Raw genomic sequence first — 21096 nt, 5'->3', positions numbered from 1 at the left:
TTCCCTGTGATCCCTCAATAGCTAGAGTGATTCCCACCTCTTGCCCTTATACCCTCAGACTCCACAGTCAGGAGAAAAGAGCAGTTTCTCCACACACAGACCTGAAACTGGGTCACGTGCCCATCGCCGAGCCATTCCCTCCGGGTGGCCCGGGTGACAGGACACACTGATCAATTGGACCAGTTCATCTCCTCCTTGGGGTAGGAAAGTGTGCACCCCCCATACCTCATGGCTGAGAAAAGAGAAGAGGCAGCTTCACCAAAGGAAAAGCAGGTGGTCTTGTTGAGAGCGGGGCAGTGAACGCCAGGGACCAGAAGCTTGCCAGCCAGTGTTTGCCTCAGACCCCTCGATCCTAAATCGAGCAGGGGTGGCCATCGGGTTGCAACGCTGACAAGTTGTGACACTTCCTTCGTTAATAGACCCTTCAGCTTCTTCATTTAGAAACCCCGCTGCAGGAATTTGCACATCTTAGATTGCACTGTGCGTGAGATCCAGCAGCCCCTCCTCGAGGCGGCTCGCCTCCCATCTGGCCTCCTCCCAACGGCCAACGACCACGGTGACCAGCGCCACAACCTCACGCCTCCCACAGGGCGCACCTGGCGGCGGAACGTGCCTCCCAAGCACAAGTTCATTAACCTCCTGATCCCCGAGGCTTGAGCCGGGCCAGTTGAGTTTTATCACCATCCTGCCTGCCTGGGACTCAGGCCCAGGGTAGCAGAGGGCTTGGCCTGGGCCCACAAGGCCCCGCGGCAGAGAAGGAGGAAGCCGTGGGGTCTGCTAATAAACACAGCCCCTGCGTTCCTTCCGGGAGCCGACAGCTGACTTCCCTCCCTGCATGTCCCCATCCCATCACCTGACAATCAAGGCTCATCCAAACACACGCTGAGAGCGCCAGCACGACTCGCTGGCTATTAATTAAAAAAATAAGTAGGGAACAGTTGCTGTTCATTTGCTCAGCTTCCTGCTCACAGAACCATCACAGATTACGGTGTTAATTAAGAGAGGGCATGTGCGTGCGGGGAAGGTACCATTTTCTGAGCGGCTGATCTGTGGCGACCAGCCCTGCAGTCGGAGCCCGAAGGGGCCTCGGGAAGCCATTCCACAGTGTGGCCATTGATTGATGGCATTCACGACCTCTCAGACCAGACAACCTACCCGCGAAGGAGGCAGGCATTAAAATCCATGGAGGAGAGATATGGGCGAAAATGGCCACTTACAGAGTGCACGCAGGCCAGGACTGCTGACCGGGTCTTCTCCTGGTGCGTATCCCGCTTAATCTCTGGGACAGGATTGTCAGATCTATGGTGTCATCTCCTGGTCCCCAACCAGGCAGGGGGATGTCAACTGACTTGTCCAGGGTCCTGTGTTATCTACTGTGTTAGATAGGCCGTCTGCTAGGCTACCACAACCAAGTACCACAGACTGGGTGGCTTAAACAGCAGAGACTTATTTTCTCACAGTTCTGGAAGCGAATCCAAGATCCAGGTGTTGGCAGGCTGGGTTTCTCCAGCTTCTCACTGAGTCCCCACATGGCCTTTGCTTCGTGCCTGCCCATCCCTGGTGTCTCTCTAGGTGTCCAAATGTCCTCTTCTTGTAAGGACATCAGTCAGAATGGATTAGGCCCACCCTAACGGCCTCATTTTAACTTAATTACCTCTTTAAAGGCCCTGTCTCCAAACAGTCACCTTCTGAGCTACCAGGGTTTGGGCTTCAGTATCTGGATTTGTGTGTGGCGGACACAATTTAGCCCATAACACCAGCCCAATTCAGCATAAGTTGTGACATGCCTATAGGACATGAACCCTTGGTAGTGGGTGAGAAAAGTACGTGTTCAGGCAGAATCTGATGTCTTTTAAACATTCTTTGTTATTTGCAGACTCTTAAAGAAAATACTAAGTGCCAGGGTTCATAGTAACTTTTTTTTTTTTGGCCATACTACATGGCTTGCGGGATCTTAGTTCGCCGACCAGGGATCGAACCTGGGCCCCGGCAGTGAAATTGCCAAGTCCTAACCACTGGACCACCAGGAAATTCCTCTAGTAACTATGTTTGAAATGCCTTACAAACATGAGCTCATTTAATCTCCATGATAACCATCTGTAATGGGTGCTCTTCTTATCCTCATTGTACAGAGGGGGAAACCTGGCGCTGAGCGATTAAATACCTTGTCATTTAGTGGTAGAGCTGGATTCCACCTGTTGTGTTTCCATCCTTTGGCATTACTTTTCTCCTCACTAAGGACAAATCGGGACCGAAAGCAGAAGAGATCGAAGATGCCATCTACGTGACCATGGAAATCCAGTCCAACTGGGGCAGCGCGTCGTGGGTGGGTCTCACAGAAGTGGAATTCTTCGACCGGAACAACACAAAGCTTTATGTGTCGCCTCATGATGTGGCTGTCCGGAACTCGGACATGCCCGGGGAGCCGGGCCACCTGGTCAGCAGGAACTTAGCTGTAAGTGGAGGCGGCCTTGTGTGAGTCTTGGCCGCATGTTTTGATGCACTTTTTCTGCCCACGATAAGCCCAGGATAAGGGTGTGGGTGCAGCAAGGGGAAGGATGATGTAATCATCCACAGCCATTCATTTGGGCAGGGTGGGGAGGAACCGGAGGGCAAGGTACAGGGAGGGGCCTCCAGCGGCACCCCCTCGCCCTGAGCTCTTGCCCATCTGCTCTGCAGAGGGTTCTTATGGGGGGTGAGGGGCCAAAGAGGAGCCGGTTCACCCCCTTTATCTACATTGCAGTTTCCCACAGTAACCACCAAACACGGGACCTCGGGATATCATTGAGGGCAACACCCACGTTTTGTAGATGAAGAAACTAAGGCTTGGACAAGGGCATTGACTTGGCCAAGGTCACACAGCTGGAAGGTCGGGGAGGGGGGAGGGGGGCGGTGCAAATGCACCCCCTGCAGCCTGGCCCAGGGCCCACGCACCCTCTCAGGGTCCTGCTTCCCTGGGGCATGGAGTACGTGCCCAGCAAACATGGAACATCACTTTCTTTTAAATATCTGAAGGTTAAAAAAAGAAAAGCACTGGCATTTTCTCTTCCTGCCTCTTGCAAGCTGGACACAGGAGACTAGACAGACCACCCCGCACTGACATCTTTACGGTGCTACGTGCTTCAGCATCAGTCACGTGACCTCTGGGTGGGGCCCGAGATATGGGGAATAGAGGTTGCCTCTGGGCCACGGAACTGGCTGAGCAAGGGACAGGGGCAATAGGAAGACTTTCCCTTGGATGCTTTTTTGCACCTTTTAAATTTCCTGCGACGTACACGTATTTGCTATTCCAAAGAACAAATTATTAATTTTTTAAAGGTATTGAAAATGAAGACAATTGCCACATGTTCAGTTCTTGCTTTGTGCCCGGCACCACGCTAAGTGTGTTGTGTGTATAATCTTATATAAACGAAACAGTGTACAGGCTGGAGAAGCAGAAAGGCCTGGGTTCAAAGCTTAATCACTTACAGCTTCATGACTGTGGGCAACTCACCTAACATCTACTTTGATTTCCTCGTCTGTGAAATGGGGAGAATTATAATACTTACCTTGATACGATGTTTTAAGGATCACATGTAAATATGATCCTCACTCTTCGAAAGGGCTCCAAAACATCAGCTATTACTGTTTCCGTCGTTACTAGTCGTAGTAGTAGCAATACCACTATGAAGTAAATATTATTGCCATTTAAAGAAAAAGAAGCAAGAAAGGAGGGCTTTGAAGTCCCCAGCTCTAGAGACCCAGGTTCTGGTCTTGACTCTCTAGCCTTGGGCATCTTACCCGCCTTCTCTGAGAGTCGTTTTTTTCTGCCCCCTGTAGAATCTAGGAGTGGAAGGCCTGGATAATTCGTATGATTCTTATTTTTCCAGCAAAAGAAACTGAGTCTGGCTCTCTTTAGCAAATTTTTGAAAAGAGATTTGTTGCAAGGCTTTTGAGTAGCTGGCATGTTCACTGTCACCCAGGCCAAAAGAGGACAGGCCCCATGAGCAACTTGGGGTTCTGGGTAGCATCCTGGGATGCATGAATACCGAGAGTTTGGTCTTCTTTTTTTTTGGTGGAGGGGGGGAGGGTGCAGTGTTTGTTGGTTGATTGGTTGGTTAGTTGGTTTCTCATCTTGTCATTCTGCTGGAGATATCCAGTCCAGGAAAGGAAGACTGATGGACCAACCTGGCTAGGAGAGCCAGGCACCTTGGTGCCAGTTCCACTAAGATGCCCCAGTGGGGCAGGGAGGGAATTTTCCCTGAAGAAATTTGTGGTTGTTACTGAAAGAAAGGCAGGGTAGATGTGAGACAGCCAGGAAACACAGCCTGTCTATAGGGTTGGACTGAGTGGTTTCTGAGCCCACTTAAAGAGCAGCAGCTATGGGACCTTGAGGGAAACAGGTCATGGCCACTTGGACGCTCTGGCCTTGCATTCCCTGCTCTGCTCCCTGCTTCAAGTCCGTAGGCTCCCGTGCATATGCTGCTGAGGCTTGGACCAGCCCTTGCTAAACCTCTCCTGTCCCCCTTGTGCACAAAGCAGTGGCATTTTGGAAGCCTACTATACAGAACAGAGCATACCAGGGGCGATAAAAAGCATCACTGGATTTAATGGGGACAAATTCTGATGATTGCTCTCCCCTTTTCTCTGTTTAGCAGAGGCTGATGAGCATTGCCATGCGATAGCAGTGAGGACTTTGGCCCAGGGTTTGGGTGGGTTTCGTTTTGGGGGGTTTTTTTTGTTCTTTTTTTTTTAAATTTTGGGCCCTGAGGCAGCTGTCTCACCCCGGGCTGCTAGATCTCTGGGCCCAGCTGTGGGTCGGCTGGATTCCCCCTTCTGCCCTGGCCTGGGGTCTCTCTGATAGTCGCCCTATGAACCACGCCTGGGGCCACCAGAACACACTGCCTCTCAGAACCATTCAGTTTCACTGGGGTCTCGGGCATCCCTCACTGAATCCTCACATGAACCTCGGGATGACCTTCCCCATCTGATAAACGAGAAAACCAAGTCTCAGGGAGGATGAGTGACTCGTCCAGGCCACACTGCTGTGGAGTGGTGGGGCTCGGCTGAAAGCTGAGGAGAAGATACCTGAAAGCAGAGTCTGGGTTTGAAAGAGAAGTTGCTTCAGTGGAGGTGAATGAGGGGCGTGCGGGGGGCTGTATGAATGCCCTGTGTTCAGTGCAAACCCTCCTTCCTGCCCTGCTCACCCCATCTCTCTCACCGCCACCCCCAGGCCCATGGCTTCAAGTTGGCTCCAAGTTTATATGCCCAGCCCTGCCTGCTTCCGAGTTCCTGACTTGAATGTCAGCTTCCGCTCAATATCTCAGACTTCAGAGACCTGAAACCTGAGTGTCGATTCCCTGGCCCACGCCCTCATCTCTTCCTCCTCCAGCTCAGTAAATGGCATCCCCATCCGCTCAGCTGCCAAGCCCACCACTTAAGAGTCTTCCTTGGTTGCCCCACGCCCCTTCTCCTTCCGACACATCAGGAAGTCCTATTGATTCCGCCTCCAACGTGCAGCCTGGATCTGGCCCCTTCTCTCCATTTCCACTGGTTCTTCCCAAGTCTGATCAGCTGCCCCCTCTCACTGGAGCTTATATTAAGTGGTCTCCTCTCTCATTCCTTTCTTCCATTCTTGCCCCCATCCACTCCATTTTCCACTCTGTATCCAAAGGGATCTTTAACAAATGTCAGCTTGCAGCCCTCCCCTGCCGTGACTTTCTGGGGAAAACTGGATGCCTCTCTGTGGCCCCGGAGGCTGTCTGTGAACCGACCTCCAGCTCCCTCTCTGCCTGCCTCACATACCAGGGCTCCCTTCTGCTCCCCTGACCTGCCAAGCTCGTTCTCACCTGTGGGTTCGGCACTTGCCGCCCCCTCTGCCCAGAGCATCCCTCCGACAGATGTTCATGTGGCTCCTTCCTTTCTCATCACTCAGATTTCAGCCCACGTATCACTTTCTCAGCAAGACCTTCCCGGACTCTAGAAGCTGGAGGAGTCCTGTTCTCTCCCTACGCCAGTCTCTATCACATCAGCTTTTTTCATTTTCTTCAGACCACTTCCCACTATCAAAAGTGATTTTGTTCACTTGTTTCTGATCTGTCTCCTCCCACCAACCTATAAGTTCTTGTCCGTCCTATTCACACTATATCCCTAGCACACAGAGCAATACATTTTGGAACTTTTAAAAATAAATAATTATAGACTCACAGGAAATTGTTTTTTAAAAACCAGGCAACAGTGAGAGGCCTGCGTACTGGAAAAAAAAAAAAAAAACAAACAAACAAAAAAACAGTGCAGAAAAGAGAAGAACAATAGAGAAAAATCAACAAAGCCAAAATTTGTTTTTTGGAAGAATCAACAAAATGAACAAACCTTTAGCTATACTGAGCAAGAAAAAAAAAGGGGGAAATATTCAAATTACTAAAATCAGGAATGAAAAAGGGGCCACATCACTACCAAACTAATAGAAATCAAAAGGATTACAAGGGAATATTGTGAACAATTTTATGCCAACAAATTAGATATCCTAGATGAAATGGACAAATTCCTAGAAAGACACAAATTACCAAAGCTGAATCAAGAAGAAATAGAAAATCTGAATAGACCTATAACAAGAAAAGAGATTGAATTAGTAATCAATAAAAAACTTCCCACAAAGAAAAGCCCGGGACCAGATGGCTTCACTGGTGAATCTTACCAAATATTTAAAGAATTAGCACCAAGCCTTCACAAACTGTTCTAAAATACAGAAGAAGAGAGAACACTTCCCAACTCATTCTCTGAGGCCAGTATTACACTGATACCAAAACCAGAAAAAGCCATCATAAGAAAACTACAGACCAGTATCCCTTATGAATATAGATGTAAAAATCCTCAATAAAACATTAACAAATCAAATCTTGCAGTTTATAGAAAGATTTACATATCAAGACCTAGTGGAGTTTATTCCAGGAATGCACAGTTGTTCAACATGTGGAAATTAATCAACAGAATACAACATATTAATAGAATAAAGGAGGAAATAACCACATGATGTCTTAATAGACATAGAAAAGGCATCTGATAAAATTCAACATTCTTTCATGATAATACATCAACAAACCAAGAATAGAGGGAAGCATCCTCAGTCTGATAAAGGGCATCTATGAAAACCCACAGCTAACATCATACTGAATGGTGGAAGACTGAAAGCTTTCCCTCTAAGACCAGGAATGGGACAAGGACGCCTGCTTTCATCACTTCTATTCAGCATTGTACTGGAGATTCTACCCAAGGAAGTTAAGCTAGAAAATGAAATAAGAGGTTGGAAAGGAAAAAATAAACTATATTTGCAGGTGAAACGATCTTATATACAGAAAATCTTAAAGAAATCACAGAAGTTACTGGTAAAGCTAACATCGAGTTCAGCAAAATTAGAGAATAAAAGATCAATATACAGAAATCAGTAGTGTTCCTATACACTAGCAATGAACCATCCAAAAAGGAAATTAAGAAAATTTCCATTTATAATTGTTTGATGCTATTTAAGAATAAAATACTTAAGAATAGACTTCACCAAATAAGTGAAAGACTTGTACACTGAAAAGTACAAAATATTGTTGACAGAAATTAAAGAAGACCTAAATGATGAAAGATGAAAAGATATCTGTGTTCATGGATTGGAAGACTTAATACCACTGATATGACAGTGCTCCCAAATTATCGACAGATTCAATGTAATCCTACTGCCTTTTTTGTGGAAATTGACAAGCTAGTTCTAAAGTGTATAATGGAAGTTCAAAGAACCCAGAAGAGCCAAAACAATGTTAAAAAAGGACAAAGTTGGAGGACTCACACTTTGAGTGAGTCCAGTTTCAAAACTTACTACCAAGCCACAGTAATTACGACTGTGTGGTTCTGGCATAAGGATAGACATATAGATCAATGGAATGGAACTGAGAGTCCAGAAATAGATTCATACATCTATAGTCAATTGATTTTTAACAAGGATGCCAATACCATTTGATGAGGAAAGAATAGTTTCTTTTCAACAAATGGTATTGGAACAACTGGATTTCCACATGCAAAAGAATGAAATTGGACTCCTACACACCATTTACAAAAACTAACTCAATGGGTTAAATACCTTGAAACTTTTATAGTGTTAAGGCTATAAAACTCTTAGAAGAAAACATAGGTGTAAATCTTCATAGCCTGGAATTTTTCAATGGAGTTTTAGATATGACATCCAAAGCATAAACAACAAAAGAAAAAAATAGGTCAATCAGACCTCATCAAAATTTTTAAACAAAAATTTTTAATCATTTTTGCTTCAAAGAACATTATCAAGAAAGTAAAAAGATAACCTACAAAAAAGGAGAAAATATTTGCAAATCATGTATCTGATAAGGGTCTTGTATCCAGAATATATGAAGAAAAGGACTCAGACTCAACAACAAAACGACAAACAACCCTGTGAAAATATGGCCAAAGTACTCTGAATAGACATTTCTCCAGAGATGATCTACAAATGGCCAACAAGCACATGAAAAGATGCTCAACATAATTAGCCATTAGGGAAACGCTAATCAAAACCATAAAGACATATACTTCATACCGATTAGGATGTTATAATTTCTTTAAAAAAAGAAAACAGAAATAACAAGTATTGGTGAACAACATATGGAAAAATTGGAATCATTATACCTTGCTCGTGGGAATGTAAAAATAGAATGATATGACCATTGTGCAGAATAGTCTGGCAGTTCCTTAAAAAGTTAAATGTAGGGCTCCCCTGGTGGCGCAGTGGTTGAGAGTCCACCTGCCGATGCAGGGGACACGGGTTCGTGCCCCGGTCCGGGAAGATCCCACATGCCGTGGAGCGGCTGGGCCCGTGAGCCGTGGCCGCTGAGCCTGCGCGTCCGGAGCCTGTGCTCTGCAGCAGAAGAGGCCACAGCAGTGAGGGGCCCGCGTACCGCAAAAAAAAAAAAAAAAAAAAAAAAAAAGTTAAATGTAGAGTTACCACATGACCTAGCAATTCCACCTCTAGGTTTATACCCAAGAGAATTGAAAACATATGTTCACACAAGGACCTGTACACGAATGTTCATACCAGTATTATTCATAATGGCCAAAAGGTGGAAACAACCCAAATGGCCATCAACTGATGAATGGATAAAGAAGATGTGGTCTGTCCATACAATGGAATCTTCAGTCATAAAAAGGAGTTAAGGGGCTTCCCTGGTGGCACAGTGGTTGAGAGTCCGCCTGTCGATGCAGGGGATGCGGGTTCGTACCCCGGTCCGGGAGGATCCCACATGCTGCCGAGCGGCTGGGCCTGTGAGCCATGGCCGCTGAGCCTGTGCGTCCGGAGTCTGTGCTCCGCAACGGGAGAGGCCACAGCAGTGAGAGGCCCGCATACCACACACACACAAAAAAAGCAGTTAGGTACTGATACATGCTACAACATGGATGAACTTGAAAGCATTATGCTGAATGACGGACGTCAGACATAGGGATCATATATTGTATGATAGCATTTATATGAAATGTCCAGAATGAGTGAATCCATAGAGACAGAAAGTAGACTAGAGGTTGCCAGGGACTGGAGGAATGTGGGGAATGGGGAGTGACAGCTAAAGGGTTTCTTTTGGGGGTGATGAAAATATGCTAGGAAAAGATAGTGGTGATGGTTGCACCACCTTGTGACTATACTAAAAAACCACTGACTCGTACACTTTAAAGTGGTGATTTTATGTATGTGAATTATATCTCAATTTTTAAAAAAGTATAAAGAGGTCCCATGTGCCTTTGCCCAGCTTCCCCCAATGGTAACATCCTACGTGACCATAGTACATTATCAAAACTAGGAAAGTGACATTGGTATAATGTGCAGACCTTCATACACGTGTGTGTGTGTGTGTGTGTGTGTGTGTGTGTGTGTGTAAGTAAGTTCTTTTCAGTTTTTGTTTTGTTTTGTTTTGTTTTTTGCAGTACACGGGCCTGTCACTGTTGTGGCCTCTCCCGTTGCGGAGCACAGGCTCTGGACGCGCAGGCTCAGCGGCCATGGCTCACGGGCCCAGCCGCTCCGCGGCATGTGGGATCCTCCCAGACCGGGGCACGAACCCGTGTCCCCTGCATCGGCAGGCGGACTCTCAACCACTGCGCCACCAGGGAAGCCCAGTTCTTTTCAGTTTTGTCACATGTAGATTTGTGGAACCACCACCACATCAAGATGCAGAACAGCTCCATCACCTCAAAGGAATTCCCTCATGCGACCCTTTATAGCCACCCCTCCCCACACCTGTCCCTAACCCAGACAGCCACCAACCTATTCTCCATACTTTTTGTCCTTTCAAGAATGCTATATACATGGAATCATACTATATGTAACCTTTTTGAGACTGACTTTTTCCCACTCAGTATAATGCCCTTGACACCTAACCAAATTGTTGTATCAAGAGTTTGTTCCTTTTTAAGGCGATCACTTATTAAATCAGGGCTACTTCTGAGGGCAGTCCAGCATCTCCCTGGGGGTGTGTGGATCTGTGTTAGGTTAAAGCTGGAGAGAGCACCTGTGTCAGGAGTTAGAAAGTTACCTCCTGAGAGAGGCCTTCTGCTCTGACCATCTATTCTAAAACAGTCCTTCCATTGGCCATTAATAATTCTCTCATATTTTCTTCATTGAATTTATTCCCCCACCCCCAGCCCCACTTGATTTTTTTTTTTTCCTTGGCAGTGTTACTTGTTTGCCTCCCCTCCTGGCACAGAGCTGGGATCTGCTGGGCCAGGAGCCCCCCGCACTCGGTATTTGTTGAGCAGGTGGGTAGCAGATGCCGTTGGCGCCTCCCGCAGGCCCTTCCCACCTTGGTCCCTGCTGGCTGCTCTTGCCACTGCCAGCACACACATTTCTCCGATGGAGGATCTGTTTTCTGGCCTCCAGGGCCCACTTTGCCTCCCCTGTAGCAGGCCCAAACTGGTGGGGAACTGAGCCCCCAGGAGCAGCCCTGAACCTACACTGATGGTAACTGGGGTGTGGATACCCCAGCTCCCTTGTCCCGGAAGTGGAGTCACCCTGAGGTGTGTTCCACACTGGCTCCCAGGTTCCCTGGTGGCGTGGAGCTCACAGGTGTGCCTAGCCTGGTAACACACTCTTTATGGAATGCCTCTCCCCCTCTCATTTCCCCACCCTCCAACTGGTGTTTCCTTCACTGTCTAAATCAAGTCCTTACACTTGCCTTGCCTCACGGTCTTCTCCTGGGGGAATCCAAACCAACACAGAATGAATGAGTGAATGAATGAATTAAAAACCCAGGTTTAAATCCTCACTCCATCACTTGGGCAAACCACATCTTTGCTGGACTCTGGTCTTCCTTCAGTGACACGGGTGTTACTGCAGTACTCACCTTCCAGGGCTTGGAGAGAACCCAGTGAGATAACGGCGGTGCCCAGGTGCCCTGATTCTTGTTCTGCCAACTTGATTACCACCTGCGATGGGCAGGTGCAGCAGACGCTCTCCTGCTGGCCTGGCACCTGGAGGTTTGCCCAGCGTGCCTTGGGTCAGCCCTCAGCAGCTTCCCGGCAGCCTTCCTCTCGGGGACTCTGTCTGTGGAAAGGAAACATCAGGAGGCCCAGTTGCTAATGAGGCCCAGATTTACCCACAGGTTAATGTTCTCTGACTTTGAACACCACAACTCCCACTTAGCCCTCCCCTTATCCCTCCCGCTGACGGAAATGTGATGGGAAATCAATTAGAGTCCCCTCACTTGTGTCTAAGGGTCAGCCTTCAGTCTCTGCCTTTGTCAAGCAGCCTCAGCGACCCATTTTAGGCTCCAGTGAAGAGAAGGAATGAGACTCCCCCGCTGGATTTGAGTTGTGCTATCTTTGACCCCTCGCAGCTGCCCAGAACACTAAAAGTTCTCGCAGAGCTTGAGAAACTTGCCAGAATAAGTCAGAACCCCTTGAACTCATCTCTCCCCCTTAACAAAGCAGCCTCCTCCCTCCTGAAAGGCACCATTGTCACTGGGACAGGCCACCTCTGTCCTCCGCGCAGCTGGAGCCTGAGCCTCACGTCTCCTGGGGGCCAGCAGACCCCAGAGACAGGCACGGTCCTGGAGATGGGAGCCCATGGAGACACTCTCAAATACGGGGCGATGCTCCTTTTAAATAAAAGAAACAACTTCAGCCAGTGTCAGAGATACAGGTTGCTTATTGGCAGATGGGACTTGTGACTGTTCAGCCCCTAAGCAGGGACCCTAAACTAATGCCTGCAGGGGCCGGGCAGAAGGATAACCAGGGAGGTGAGGTGGGTGTAGAAAGTAGGGAATGGTGAGGACTGGGGCACAGGAGAGCACCCGCCCTGGCCGCCAGAGCAGTGTACTCAGCTCCAGCCAACGGCTCTCAGGGACCCCGTGTTGCCGCGTCTCCTAAGTCTGTAGACAAGCCAGACGTGTAGCTCTGAGGGGGAGGGAATATCTTCCATCTTTAAGTCTTGGCAACGAATTTGCCTTTAAAAAAAAAAACAAAACACTTTCATGAGCTAGACAAAATAGCTCTGCCGGCCAGATCAGTATAGTCTCTAAAGTTTCCGTGAGAGGACAGATATTAGGAGGTACATTTCACTTACCTGTTCATTTCTTCATTCAACGATTGTTCAAAAAATTCAATTTAAAGATTTTTTTTTGTCATTGACCAGGTGCCAAGGAACTGTGCTGAACGCTAAGGGTTCTGGAATGAATTAGAAGAGCTCGCAGCTGAGTGTGCGTGTATGTGTATGTGTGTGTGCGCGTGCATGCGTGTGCTGGTGGGGGGGGTGACATAGACAGGCACTTGTGGGACACTGAGTAAATTATAACTTCAGGTGTTGCAAGGAGCCGTGGGCACCTGGAGAAGGGAGTGATTGTGTCAAGGGAAGGGGTGACAGTGGAGGAGGCAGCACATCTGAGCTGAAGCTCCCAGGGGGAGAAGGGCAGGAGAGTACCGCACTCAGAGGCCCAGCCTGTGCAAAGGCACAGAGGCCGAGCCAGCATGGACCTATTTGGGAACAACTGTGCGTTTTGTTCAGACAGAGAGCAGAAGTGGTACCCAAAGAGACAAGAGGGGAGGTGACCAGGGCTGAGAAAAGTCCCCTGATTTCACTTTTTCCCATCTGCATCCCAAGCACTCACGATACGAAATTTTGTTGGTGCAAATGAAAATGACAGCAAGGCTCCCCTGCTCCTCTGCCTCTTTGGCCTTGAGAATGGCCTTGGCAGCCTCGCTGGCAGGCGGAAACTGCACACAGGGGTCCCAAGGCTTGGAAACCCTGAAAGGGAACAGAATAAATCCTAAGGCTCAGTGCCATGGCCCCGTCCCAACAAACGCCTGAGCCAATTTCTTTCTTTCCTATTTTTAAAATTTTTAAAATTCTACAGGGTTTCACAAAAGAAAATCAAAGGCTCTGTTCTTCAGGTTAATCAAATAGCTCAAGTCATGGCTGTTTTCCCGTCCTCCTCCAGTCTCTCTCCCCAACAAAGCCGATTAGGTTGATTAAAATAAAGCCCGCTGCATTTTAAATTTGGTCTGGATGGCAGGGGCAGAGGGGCCCATGTGACAGCTTTGTGCCGGGGATGAGGGTCAGTAGCCTGCTCCAAAATGCGGTCCAGATGGGGTGAGATCTAGAGAAGGTGGGTGGCTTCCCACCCTCATCCTCCCCTGGTTTCCATAGTCACTGCCCGCTTACTTTGGGGTAAGGCAGAACTGTGCTAACAATAACAAGTTCCTTCTCTTGCTGGCGTTTCAGGGCAAGAAAGACCCTTCCTTGTGGACGTGCCCCTTCCACCCGCCGCTCCAGCTCTTTTTTGTTATCCGCAACACGAGACAGCTGCGTGACTTTGGTCTAACCAAGATCAAGGTTTGGAATTACTGCACGGCTGACGGCGTAAGTAACAGGCTCCGGTTCCTGGCTGGGCATTTGGCTGATGGAAGCACTTAGTGCTTTCCCCGTAGCCTGATTCCCGAAGTTGCAAAATGGGGACCACGAGGCCCCGTTGCCCTTCCTCCTGGGTGTAGCAAGCACCTGCTGGGAGATTTCACTTTACGTTGTCAGAGCCCCCAGGAGCAGAGCCTCCGCTGAAGGTTTGGGAATTAGAATCAGGTCACCTTTTGGGGGAACTGGAGAAATATGAACCGAGGCGCAGTTTTAACAGATAAGGAAACAGACACACAGAGAGGTTACGTAACATGGCCCAAGGCACACGGCCAGTGAGCGTCAGACTGAGAATTTGAATCCCTGCAGTCAGACTCCAGGCCCATTGGCTTAGCCAGCGCTTCTCCAACCGTATCCGCAACAACTTGCCTGAGATCTTGGTGAAAAGCGGGTTCTAATCCAGTGGGTCTAGGGCGGGGCCCGAGATTCTGCACGTCTAACCAGCTCTCACATGTACCAGTGATCCTGGTGTGTGCACCCCACTCTAAACAGCCAGGCCCTTAACCTCTGTGCTCTTCAGCCCCTCTGGTTTCAGAACCCCTCCCCTCCTTCCCACCCTCATACCATTACCCAGGCCCTCATCCTTGCTTTCTTCTCCGGGTTGTTTTTCACATATTCATATGCATTTATTCCTCCATTCAACCTTGATTACTGAGCACATCCTAGGTACCATCAGGCTTCATGATCAATTCTGAGCACACTGATGTAAAGACACAGTCCATGCCTTGGAGGTACTGCTTGTCTAAAAGCTGGCAGACAAGTAAATGTGGACGTATGAGGCAGTGTGATGAAGGCCTTGATAAAGCTGAACCCAGAGAGCCACGGGTTTCAGACAGAAGCCCCAGGGACTCAGCGGGGAACGCGGTGAGCAAGGAGGGACAGGACTCCCTCAGCCTCTCTCGGTTTCCCCTCTTATGATAGAAGAGGGAGCAAAACTTGTTCTATTTTCCTTTCTAACCTGCTATAAGGGGAGCAGTATTACAAGCGAGATGATAAATGGGAACCAATCCTCGGCCTCCATATTGTTAGAGACACGCTAGGGCCTGGTGGGGAACGTGGCAGACTGGCAAGCGCATGGCTCAGGTAAAGGGCAGGGCATTTTTCAGCTTTCACTAATGATTGATATGGAGCAATGCCAGCCAGTGCTGCTAGATCTTCTGAACGTTCCCAGAGAGCTGGGAATCTGGATTTTGAGATGAGCTATTCTGTTGCAAATGTCAGTAGCTAATTTCACTTCTTTCGAAGCCACCATACAGTTCAAACCAAACTCATCTTTGGGCTGGAGCTAGCCGTTCCCAGTCTGCGGCTGCTGGAGCCTGGAGGAGGGAGCCCTCCTCAGGCTGGGAGAGGTCAGGGAAGGTACTTTAAAGAGCGCATACCTGAGCTCTAGTGGAAAGAGAAGCACCGAGCCGGACAGAAAAGGGAAAGCTTCTCCAGGTGGAGGGAGCTTCGCGGGCAAAGGCGTGGAGGTGTGGAAGAGTACAGCCTCCTAATCGCTCTCCCTGACCCCAGGCCCAAGCCTCCAGTCTGTCTCCAGTAGCCACTGCGAGGTCTGATCACGACTCTACTGTTTCAAGCCCTCAAAGGCTCCCCTTGATCCAGAGAATCCAGGACAGAGGGCCCCTAATCCCTGTGCCTCAAGCCTGCCTCTCTCTTGGCACCCGCCCCTTGACCCGGCCACCCTCCAGAGTGCCAGCTGCTCATGGCTCTCCACCGCCCTCCCTGGTAGGCGCACCTTTAGTCCCTGGCCCCTCCCATCTCGCTCAACTCAAAATGCTTGCCTCTGCCTTGTATTCCTGGGAAACCCAGACGTCCCTTTCTCCAGGATGCTCGCCTGACCCCCTGACCCTTGTGCACTTCTGGACCTCATGAACTGGTTCTATCGCCCCTGTACCAGGATGGGCACTTGTCCCCCCATCACACTGTGGGCCTCCTGGGAGCAGGGCCTGAGTCATCTCCACCACTGCTCTGTTCCAAGTAGAAATACATGGTTGTCGAATGAATGAATGAGTTCATTACCCCAAGAGCCCATAAGCAATTGTCTCATCCTTCTTGAGATCCAGATGAGAGACTGAGAGTAGGAGGGGTTAGGATGCTGGCCCAAGGTCATACCGCAGATTAGAGGCCAGCTAGGGCTCAACCAGGAGACTCCGTGCCCCCTCCCACCTTGCCGTCCTTCCCTCCTGTACCTCTTCTGGCTGGTTCTCCGCTCACCCACTCACCCAGCCGTCCCTCCAGCTCCCTAATAACCATCTGCTAGGCTCTGGGGCTCTGGAGGCTAACATGGCAGACGCGGTCCCAGCCGGCTCTGTTCACACACGATGCTGCCCCAGAGAAGTAACAAAAAGCTTTCTCTGATTTCTGTGTTTTGATTTTTTTTTTTCAAACAAATGCCTAAAGTTTAAATTTGAGAAAAAGTCCAAACTATTGGAACAAATGAGAAGGTTCCTGTGGGCGTGTCAGCCCCCCCTGCCCGGGGTGTGCGCAGGGGCTGTGCTCTAGGCCCCGGATGCGGCCCCGGCCCCATGTAGCTGCAGTGCGTTCCCAGCATCTAGGGCTGGGTCCTCTCCTTCTCCAGTTCGCCCGGCACTTCCTGGCAGGCGGTCACCAGCATCTTCTGGACTGGTTAATGAAACTGCGCTGGCTGCCCAAGCCCGTGCCCTGTAGCTCGGCCCTGTCATCAACTATATCGCTCAGGCCAAGAAAAGCAGATTTTATGTGCTATATTACAAAGAAGATAAGCTACGTCCCTTTTGGCTGAGGCCTGCCTTTTTTCTTTAACCTGCACTCGGCCTTCCCTGTGTGCTGAGAATAGAAAAGGAGCAGGACATCAGGGCGTCATTGCTGTTGCGGGCGCTTCGGGGAGCAGCCGGCTGCGGGGATTAGAGACTTGAGGTGTTTCTACACAGAGGAGTGTGTGGAGGACCGCAGTGCCCGGCAGGGCCACCACTTATGTAACGCACACCTATCTGTTGACAGAATTTTCCGGGGACAGAAAGCGCAAACAAATGCAGCTGCAGGTTGGTTTCATTTAATATTCTCCAGAGAATGCTATTACCGTGTGTTTTAGAGGAGATAAAATGAGAGTTTATAGGAAATATAGCTCAGCCCAGTAGACACGGCTTGTTAAGACAGTGTTTTGTGTCTGGGAATTCAAGGAAGCAAAGTTCATTGTGAGGTGCTGATCCAACCAAGGCTTATTTAGAGCATAAGAAAAGAAGGTGCTAGAAGAAAAGGAGTCTCTTATTGGAAAATCTGCCGCCCGTTTAATCCTCGGGCTAACTCGGATGGCTTCCTTCCCCTTCGTTAGGTGATGCGGTAAAGCGTGCACCGCCCGGAAGAGGGGACTTCCGGGCAGGGTAAGGACACGGAGGCTAGCATCCGTCCACGCAGGCGCACAGGGCGGCCCGCAGATGTGGGTACTCATCACAGCCGCTGTTTACCCAATGCTGCATGCATCAGGCAGGCGTGAAGCCCCCACTGAGCGCTCCATAAACATTTGATGCCTGAACAAACAGCTGAACAAATGAATCATCTCAATTAACCTCCCAACCATCCTACAAGGTGGATGTTGTCGGGCCCCACGTTGTAGATAAAGAAGCTGGGGCTCAGGATAAAAAGATCCTGCGGGACAGATAGCTGCGTCTCTTTTGCCAACTCTGCTTGGAAATGGCTGCCTGGAGGGCTGTCTTGAGAAGGATTTAGAACTTTCCTTCTGGTTCATCCAGGAAAGGGTGTGTGATTGATCGGCAATGCCCGTCTTGGGCTCCGGAGGAGGACGCGATAATATGTTTGTCACATGTTCTGATGTTTCCCCAGATTAAATGACTGGCCCAGCTAGTGAGGAGTAAGGGACCGAGGTGGGAAGGGACCATGGGGGCTGTGGGTTTCCCTGCGGTTTTTCTCGACATTGCTTCCCCTGCAGAGCGACATCTGCTAGGAGAAAGGAATCAATGGTCTCCCTCCTCTAGGATGTAATAACCCATCCAAAAAGTGGGCTTTTCAGCTGCTCGCCACGGTCCATCTGTTTTCGTTTATAATAATAAGCACATTCATCATCTACGTGGCACCATTCCATCACCATTTTCACCTGCAGCATCACCATGCAGATGCCACCTCCAGCCTGGTCACAACAGCAAGTGAGGCAGGACCCAGTGATATATTTTATGCATGGAAATGGTGCTCACTAAGTAGTTTCTGAATTAATTAATTAATGAATGTTAGATTTCCCCAGTGGTGTATTTCTTTTCTTTTTTTTTTTAACTTTTTATTTTATATTGGAGTATAGTTGATTAACGATGTTGTGATAGTTTCAGGTATACAGCAAAGTGATTCAGTTATACATATAACTATTCCTTTTCCAAATTCTGTTCCCATTTAGGTTGTTATGTAACATTGAGCAGAGTTCCCTGTGCTCTACAGCAGGTCCCTGTTGGTTATCCATTTTAAAGATAGCAGTGTGTACATGTCTATCCCAAACTCCAGTGGTATATTTCTGTGACTTGTCATGGTGATCCAGGCCAGGACTGCCCAATAGAACTTCTGATGATATTAACATGCTCTATCTGCCCTGTCTAGGGCAGTAGCCACTAGCCCCAGGTGGCCACTGAGAACTTGAATTGTGGCTCCTGTAACTGAGAGACTGCATTTTACAATTTATTTCATTTTAATATTAACGTAATTGTCCACATGTGGCTGGTGACTACATATCGGACCATAAGGGTCTTGGTGCTCAGGGAGCCATGTGGAATAAATAGACAAGGTCCTGTTCATGCAACCCTGTCCCTTCTCATGAGGAAGGGACAGAAAAAATAAAGGGCACAAGTGAATAGTGTCATTTCTGGTAATGCTAAGTGTTCTGAAGACGATAAAATCAGGCAACGGGAGAGAGGCGGGAGGAGAAAGAGGCAGGGCTGCTCTGGACAGGCGATCAAAGGCCTTCCCCGATCCGGATGTGAAGAAGGAGCAGCCACGCTAACGTCAGTGGGAAGAGAATTCCCAGCAGGGGCCACAGCAAGAGCAAAGGCAGGAACAACCAGTTTAGGCAGAGACTGAGCTGGTGAACAGAGGAGATGGTAAGGGGAGGTCCCAGGGGTAGGTGGGAACCGGGTCGTGTGGGCCTTACTGGTTTGGAGGCAGAATAGGGGTTTGCCCAGCTGAGGCAAACCCTGGCTCCTCCTCTTCCTAGCCACGTGACCTTGGGCATGTTACTCTATGCCTCGGTTTCCTCATCTGGAAAATGGGGTGATTATTGTTCGGTTAATGCGTATGAAGTGCTCAGAATGATTCCTGGCCTTTGTGAGCACTATACAAAGGTCAGCTCTTAGTATCATTATTGGAGGGCTTTGGGCAAGGGGTGATACAATCTGATTGAGGAATTTAAAATATCACTCAGGCTGCTGTTTGGAGAAGGGATCAGAGGGAAGAGGGAGCCCCAAGAGGAGGCTCTTAGCGTAGTCTAGCTTGGTGGCTTGGATGAGGGTCACAGTGCCTCTGGAGTACACCATGGGCAGATTCAATTCATCCCAGGGCAGAATTTGTATTTTCAGAAAGGCCTCTTTTTTAGGCAGGGTGGCGGGCGGGGGTGGACTTTCAAATGAATGCAAGTGAAGAGATTAGTTCAATAACGACCTATGCACCTGTCACCAGCTTCATTAATTACCTACATTCTGCCATTTTTGTCCCATCTCTTCCCCTAACATTTAAAAATAAAGTGTAGCTCTCATAACATTTCACTCATAAGTTTTTGGTATGCATCTCTAACAGATAAGGAGTTTGTTTGTATATAATCCCAATGCCACTATCATACCTGACAATAATTAATTATTATGCTGTGATACCCTGTCCATATTCAAATATCCTTGATTGCCCCCAAATTATTTTTTTTAATAGTTGATTTGTTTGGATCAGGATACAAACTGAGGCCAAACATGGCAATGGCTTTGAAGTCAAAGATGTGACCTTCATTTGGGCAGCTGAGTCAGTTTAGCCTGATGGCTCTGTGCACCCTTGGGCCTGGAGATCATGATGGCATCTTAACAGGGCAGCTGGTGGGAAAGGCACTAACCCAGGCGCCCAAGAGCCTTCCTTAGGTGTTGACCTCAGGCTTGGTCTAGGCCATTGCCTGTCACCAGAGGGTGCTCTCTTGTAGGTGGGCTGCAGGATCTGAAATCTACGAGCAGAGTCTACGCTCGGGAAGATACAGGTGTGGTCATCTTGAGAGTCCCAGGAGACTCAGGTTTGAAGCAGACCCCCAGCCAGCAGGGGAAGGAGAGGTGAGCAGAGAATTCTGCCTTGAGAGAGGGGGCCCAACGAGGTATTCAGGCTCCAGCCAGAAGGTTGGAATTCAGATCCATACTGTACTCCCACCAAGGGATGAGAACACAGATGCAGAACCAGGGTAGAAGCTGAGGCCCATATCCTGTTCTGTACAGGCCAGGGGACAGACAGATGTCGAAGTAGGGAGAACTGCTCACCCATGTGCAGGGGCCAGCCTAGGACAGCAAGATAAATTCCAGACCCCCTAGGGGGTAGGGCTCCCCATCTCCTGCCTGCCTTGGCCAGGACTGATTTAGTAGCTGAATCTGTTGATCAAATTTCTCAGTCCCAGCGCTAGTGTATCAGCCAGGATTCTCTTGGTAACAAAGGACAAGAAAACCCAATTAAATCCAGCCTAAGGACAAAAAAGTGTTCTTTGGCCCATGTTACAGCAGAGTATGAGTTTGCTGGCTTCAGGCATGGCAGGATCCAGGAGTTCACATGATGCCATCAGGAAGCTGCCTCCCTCCATCACATATCTCTGCTTTCCTCTGTGTTGGCATCATCCTCAGGTTCCAAGTGGTGGTCCCTGATGACATCGCTCTTGATTTCAGCACTCCTTGCAGAAAGAGACTCTCCTCAAGAAAGTCCCAGACTGAGGCCCCACTGGCCAGGCCTGGGTTGCAACCTGGGGTGAGGCCCACATTATCCACATTGAAGTCAGGTCGAGGGAAGGGTGGATTCCCGATGGAAAATTGAGGTGCTGTCTCCAAAAGAAGGGAACATCACCAGGGAAAGTAGAAAACGATACCCAAGCTAGGTCCTTTTTCTTTTCCTCTAAGAATGCAGAAATCACGTGCTGTTGAATTTATTCACTAAACCTTCCCCAAGGCTTAATTTTTTTTTTTTTTTTT

At 48.8% G+C, this 21096-nt stretch overlaps 1 protein-coding gene across 1 annotated transcript in view; it reads left to right on the top strand.

The window, feature by feature from the left end:
- The window catches only part of KATNIP (katanin interacting protein), a 155688-nt gene that overhangs the window by 79528 nt on the left and 55064 nt on the right, over positions 1-21096 (top strand). Inside the window, exons 12-13 of the mRNA XM_007452838.1 lie at positions 2240-2455; positions 13739-13876. Coding sequence (XP_007452900.1) covers positions 2240-2455; positions 13739-13876 — 354 coding nt within the window. The remainder of the gene's footprint in view (positions 1-2239; positions 2456-13738; positions 13877-21096) is intronic.

Source organism: Lipotes vexillifer, unplaced genomic scaffold, assembly GCF_000442215.2.
Source record: "Lipotes vexillifer unplaced genomic scaffold, Lipotes_vexillifer_v1.1 scaffold426, whole genome shotgun sequence".
NCBI lineage: Eukaryota > Metazoa > Chordata > Mammalia > Artiodactyla > Lipotidae > Lipotes > Lipotes vexillifer.
Note: the sequence above shows the minus strand (reverse complement) of the source record. Positions and strands in the feature narration are given on the sequence as shown.